This window comes from Myotis daubentonii, chromosome 7 (genome assembly GCF_963259705.1).
Source record: "Myotis daubentonii chromosome 7, mMyoDau2.1, whole genome shotgun sequence".
Taxonomy (NCBI): Eukaryota; Metazoa; Chordata; class Mammalia; order Chiroptera; family Vespertilionidae; genus Myotis; species Myotis daubentonii.
The window spans coordinates 45,958,177-45,964,643 of record NC_081846.1 but is presented as its reverse complement, the minus strand read 5'-3'; the positions used below and the strand labels follow the sequence as shown (position 1 = coordinate 45,964,643).

The 6,467-nt window shown below is 46.5% G+C and overlaps 1 protein-coding gene across 3 annotated transcripts in view; it reads left to right on the top strand.

The window, feature by feature from the left end:
- Positions 1-1,412: 1,412 nt before the first annotated feature.
- RAPGEF4 (Rap guanine nucleotide exchange factor 4) overlaps positions 1,413-6,467 on the top strand; it is a 259,224-nt gene continuing 254,169 nt past the window's right edge. Inside the window, exon 1 of one of the 3 annotated variants that reach the window (XM_059704073.1) lies at positions 1,413-1,670. In XM_059704073.1, coding sequence (XP_059560056.1) covers positions 1,606-1,670 — 65 coding nt within the window. In that variant the 5' untranslated portion in view covers positions 1,413-1,605. The remainder of the gene's footprint in view (positions 1,671-6,467) is intronic. The other 2 variants (XM_059704059.1, XM_059704060.1) reach the window with 2 other exon arrangements.

The window sequence follows — 6,467 nt, the reverse complement described above, 5'->3', positions numbered from 1 at the left end:
GGGGCTTCTTCCTGCTTTCCCTTTCGCCTCCCTGCATTGTGCCTACATATGCAAATTAACCGCCATCTTGTTGGCAGTTAACTGCCAATCTTAGTTGGCAGTTAATTTGCATATAGCCCTGATTAGCCAATGAAAAGGGTATCGTCGTACGCCAATTACCATTTTTCTCTTTTATTAGTGTAGATAACATTTTAAATTTGTTTACCTTAACCATGATAGAAGTTAACCAGATGGAGGTCAGCTGGAGGACAAGCACAGAGCAGGGAGGAGCTTGCTGCTGAAGGAAAGGTGGAGGTCTGAAACCAGACCTGGCTGTGGAGCAGAGGGAAAATGGTAAATTCTCCCGAGGCGTTTTATTAGGGTAAAAACATGCCAGTACGTACCTGCTGTTTCACGCTCTCCAATCTCCTTAAACCTCCTTAAACCTCCTGTAAGCAGGAGAGTGAGGGAAGGAGAGATCAAACAAAAACAAACAAGACAAAGTGAGGAGAGTAATGCTGTGTCTCTATGCCCATTGTCTATCCCTAGATGAGCACTCATAATTATCAAAACCGTGCTTGGCAATAGTCCAAAAGACTTAACTTGTCCCGAATTCTTAAACAACTGTCACAGCATAATTTGATTTTTGCGAGAGTGTAACCAAAAAACTTCTAGGCATTGCGTTTGTTGTGTACTCCGACCTGAGCCAGACAGTAGGCAAACATTCCACACGCCCCAGGCCTGGAGAGAACGGCATGTGGGGCCAACCATCCAAGTGAACAACCCACGTGCCTTGGGATCTTGGCCCCCAATCCCTGAACCTCAGTTCTGCTGCGGCCCCAATGCTCCCCCCTCTTTCGTGGTTCTTTTCATGATGCAGGTGATGGAAGCCCAAGCTGGTCTAAGGTGCAAGGTCCCAGACCGGTTTGTCATCCCCTCAGACACCCCTGGGTACCATTCTGGCCCACCAGCCTCCCCTCCCAGCTTGCAGCCATGCCCGTGCCCCCTCTGCAACCCATCCCAGTCGCCTGCATTCCACCTTAGAGACCACTGTGGGTGTGCCCTTCCCAAGCCATAAGAGCCCTCCTCTCCATCCCTTCCTAAAGGGGAAACAGGAAAGGTGAGCGAGAACTCGCCAGCAAGTTTTGACAAGCTGCGGAGGAAGACTAATGGGTTTCTAAGGCAACGGAAAGGCAGCAGCCATTTTAGTGGCATTTGCTGGATGAAAAATTCCCCCCATCCGCCCCCTCCCCACACTCTTGGGGTTTTCTCTCTTTCCTGTTTCAGAGGCCCCGAGGCGAGGGGTGGGGCCCAGGTTCCCGGAGCCGCAGCGGCCACCTGTCGCAGGTGTTCGACCATCAGGGTCGCCGCGGAGCGCCCTCCCGCGGCGCCCGGGACGCGGGGCTCCCCACCCCCGGGCGCCGCAGTGCAGTGCGGAGGGCGGGCGCCTGGGCCCTCCCCGTCCCCGCGTCCCGCCCCTCAGGCCCCCTCCCTCCCGCCGCTCGCAGGCCTGAGCGCCGCCACAGCCGCGCTGGTGGGAGGCGGGCCGGCCGGGAGCGGTCTGCACCGCGCGCGGAGGTAGAGCGAGCGCGGCCGCCCGCCGCCGGGGACCTGCCGCTGCCCAACATGGTCGCTGCGCACGCTGCCCATTCCTCCTCCTCCGCCGAGTGGATCGCCTGCCTGGATAAAAGGTACCCGGGGAGGGGCCCCCACCCGGCCGGGCTCTGCGGCGCTGCCCTGCCCGAGCTCCCCGTGGGCGCAGCCGCCGGAGCCGCAGCCCGCAGCCCGCACCTGGCTCAGCCCCGCGGCGGGAGGAGGGTCCGGGGCGGGGGAGGGGCCGAGGGGCCGCATCCAGGATGCTGGGGACACGCACCCCTGCTTGGGGGGCAGCCCCCACACGAGGTTGTTCCGTGCGGTGGAGAGAATGCGGTGCAGTGCGGAAGGGGCGGGGGAGGGCGCCGGCCGCTCAGGTCCCCCCCCCAGCCCTCCCTCCTCCCGCCCTTGCCCCCTCCCCCGCGGACTCCCGGCTCCGCTCTTGGGTGGGAGGTTATTCTCTCCGGGCATCGCCGGACAGACCAGTAGATTCCTATCTTCTTCCAGCTGCTCAGACCACTAGGGGTAAAGGTCATTTAAGTTTTAAGGAGGGGAGGGGGGAGGCAGGTGCAGAGTAACATTCTTTTTTGTTCTGGAAAGCGAAGTGTGAGCGAGTCAGTGGAGCTGTCCAGTGCCTTCGAGCCTGCGCCTCTGCTCAAGGTCTGTGTTGGGAAGGTCACGCCGGAGACTGCTTTCGTCTCAGTACTTGCTCCTCGGGGAAAGCCCCTTCCTCTAAAAAAATTGGAACAATAAAGCATTGTAACTCCCGACGACAGCTCTGTGTCAGGAGTTGTTGCGTGTAACAGCGGACTGCGACTGTTCCCAGGCTCTGAGAGCACAATTTTCTGATTGTTCGCATTGTGGGTGTAGCAGTAAACATGACACATATATCAGCAAAGATAGTTAATGACCCTGGTTACAAGGTGATGCCTCTGAACTTCTAAAAACTGAGCAAGAAATCGCGCAGAGTGGGCGGCCTCTGCATTTCCGAATTGGATGCAGCAGGGCAGTGATTCATGTCTTGCAGCTATCTGCATGGTATCTCTATTTGCATTTGTGTGAAATATTTTTTTGCTCTGCCATATTGTGATTTTTTTTTACAATTAGCAGATTCATAACCAGCTCAAACTTGAAAATCTGAAGTGTGACATACTCTGCATACTTCACTATTATAGGCCTTTGTTGAAAAAAATTAATTTGAGAACAGCTAACTGTGGCTCGTTTGAATAAATTAATATGTCTGAAAATAATTTTTACTTTCAGTTACCACACAGCAAGATTTTTTTTGGAAGGCAGTGCCCTATTTATGTCTAAAATGATACGTACTAATATTAGAAGATTTACATACAATAAATAGTAAGAGAATCGAAGTGATGGTTCAATCATACAGAATTATGTAGAGGAACTAAAAGCGTGTTTAAGAGAAGAGGCTGCCAATAGCATAAGTAATTTAAATTTAATAGTTTAGGAAAGATGAATTATAAAGGAAGAGAAAATCAAGCTTCCTGTACTTAACCTATAAATAATAGTACTTCCTCATGAGTGAATTTTTAAGATAATAGATTATATATTTCTCTTTATAATCTCTTTATAAGTGCTTATGGCAAAATCATAGAGCAATACTAACACAAGTGGGCATATTTGACTCTGTTTTTCATAATGTGTATCTGCCTAAATGATTTTGTTTGGAGTGGATTTTTAGAACATTGTGCCACAATCTAATACCACCATTCATAATGGGGGGAAGTCTACCAGAGGGAAAAGAAAGACAGCCCTCCACACACACTGAGCCTATCATTTGTGGAGTGTGGTAGAGTGGACAGATCAATGTTTTAAGGTTGTTAGGCTCAGAGCTATCACCAGCTCTGATCTTGGACATGCCACTTTCATTTACTGAAGTGTCTGAGAAATGAAGATAGGGCTATCTGTCTTACTAAGGATTAGTGGATCCAATGGGGAAAAAATGGTGAAAGTTCTTTGAAAACTGTTAGGTGCCATTGAATTTTCTGCAGCATTGATGGTGGAATTCCTTTGAAGAAGGGTTTAGGACTGGCAATCTCATTGTCAGAGCGCCTTATTTTGCCGTTGCATTTTTACTTAGATTGTTAATTTTTTTAGGGGAAAAGGAAGATTAAGGGTGCTGATGGAAGTGGGCTGGGAAAGTCCCTGAAATTACTTCTTAGTGGCACACTGCCCTCAATATTTCTGAGAAATGCAATCTTGATACCCTAGTCCAGGCAGTGCATTGGGGATTGGGGATGCAAGAGAAGAAATAAGGAAGTTCCTCATTCAGTTGTATATAGGGGTGTGGGTCGGGGTGGGACAGCTACATAAACAACTAACCACAATTCAATGGTAAGTGCTTTAATGGAGATGTATGAAGTGCTTTGGGAATGTTGAGGAGAGATTTGGCAGCTCTGCCAGCGATGCTTCCCACAGGTGCTGCCTGGACCTTGGAGGTTACGGGGAATTTTATCAGGCAGAGAATTTGGGGAGGGCACGCCAGGTAGAGGGGGCAATGTGAACAAAGCCACTCAGAAGTGGCCTGTACATACACTGATTTCTTTCCAACCACAAATTCCTCTTGTGACCAAGTCTAGGGCATAGGAAAACATGCTCTATTTCTCTCAAACTTTTGATTATGTATATTTTCAGGCATACACACACAAAAAAGAGGGAGTGTACATTGAATTCCTCTGTACTACTTGGGATAGGATGCTAGGACCTTTTCCATAGCTGGGACATGTGGTGTAGATATATGCACCATGCAAGCAGCTACTGTTGGTGATGGCCAGAAAAAGAGGGCCCAGGGGGTGGAAATAAAAAGGGGAGTTATAGTAGAAAGTCTGCTGGAGTAAAGAAGTATGCAAGAAAGGTGAGACAAATAAAACAAGGAAAATAAAGCCTTAGAAATATTTGTTAGGCATGCCTACAAAGTTATTATAGACAGGAAAATACTTTATAAACTCGCATGTCAGAGAAGGGAGTAAAGAAAGAAAATCCAAAGCTTCTTATGTGTCAGGCATCTAAGTTCTTGGACTACGATGGTACTGAGGAGATGAGAGTATACAAATATTAATCTTAAAATCAGAAAGGTGTTGACAAATTGGATAAAATGACATTGGAGAAAGTCTCAGCAGAAACATGTTAAAGCAAAATGAACTTACCACTGTCTCATAGATCTTACAATATTTTTCCGAGCAGGGATAGTAACTAGAAATGAATAGCATAGTATCCACTATTTGGGATTTAAAATATGTAAAATGTCTTTTTTTTTAAAACCTGTGCTGACCATTGTTTAATTTTAGTGAAAATATTTTTTATCATAAGATTTTAAGGTTGCCACCAGTGCATTTAAGAAGCATTAATAAGCCGAAACCGGTTTGGCTCAGTGGATAGAGCGTCGGCCTGCGGACTGAAAGGTCCCAGGTTCGATTCCGGTCAAGGGAATGTACCTGGGTTGCGGGCATATCCCCGGTGGGAGATGTGCAGGAGGCGGCTGATCGATGTTTCTCTCTCATCGATGTTTCTAACTCTCTGTCTCTCTCCCTTCCTCTCTGTAAAAAATCAATAAAATATATTTTAAAAAAAAGAAGAAAAAAAAAGAAGCATTAATAAGTCAAAATTCTCAAGGTTGATATGGGAGTATTATGAAGGGACCACACATATTCACATATGTATAGCGAATCATCGCTAGTATCATCTACTCATGGCTGTGGAGCAGGAGTTGGCAAACTATGTCCTGTGGGCCAGATCAGACAGTGTCTCCGGAGCTAAGAATGCTTTTTACATTTTTGAATGGTTGGAAATAAAATCAGATTGATATTTCATGATCCATGAAATTCAAACTTCAACACAGCCACACTCATTTGGTTCTATATTGTCTACAGCTGCTTTCATGCTGCAATGGTAGGGTTGAGTAGCTGCAACCAATGGAGACTGGCCCACAGAATTTAAAGTGCTTACTTATGTGGATCTTTGAAGAAAAAGTTTGTTATCCCCTGTTATAGATAAAAGAATCTTGCTAAGTGATTGAAAGAGAAACCACTGGAGCTTGTCTTTGTCTGGGAAGTTCACAGTATTTGGCTTCTTGTTCTTCAGGTAGAAGCATAGATTGGAGGGAGGTCCTCACTTGATTAGCTTATGTGAAGACCACTCGTGATCACAGGCCTAAGCAGAAAATGAAGTTAACATGGCATGGAAATGTATAAAAGGTTGACATTTTTCAAAACAGCTAAGGAATTTAAAAATGTATTCCTATTTCATTTTTAAAATGCCTCTAACCTAGTGTTGTTGCATCTGACTCAATCCCCAAATAGATGTTGAGTTAGCTATTTTTGATGTGATTGAATGAAAGTCAAAGAAATCAAGGGACAGATGTGTTAAAAAACAAAATGCTTTGTCGCAGACATGGTGAGAGAGGATGACTCAGATATCAAAGAAGCATCGGACACAGTCCCAGCCTTGAGGAATAGAGAAGATCAAAGAAGCACGCAGAGCAGAAGGAAGGCTGGTGTCTACCCAGGGAGGTCCCAAGGGATGGCATTACCTTGGTGAATTCTCAGGGTTCAGGGCTGGTCTTACAATCTCAGAATCCTGATTTGTCACCACATCAAGAATTAATTCATTTATTCAGATACAGATACACAGGCACTAAACTCTCGGAGACTGTAAAAACAGAAAGACAGTTCATGAATTTGAAAATAACATCAGAGAAGTGAACACACATTATTTGGCTAATGTATTTCTTCTCTAGGCAAGATGGATGGGAAACCCAATTATTATGAGAAGTCAGTGTTGTGCATTTACAATGAGAAGCAAAGCTGCCAGATCAGGACACTTACAACTCTGGCCAGCTCATTCTTTTCCTAGAGCGACAGAGCTCAGGAGTTGAA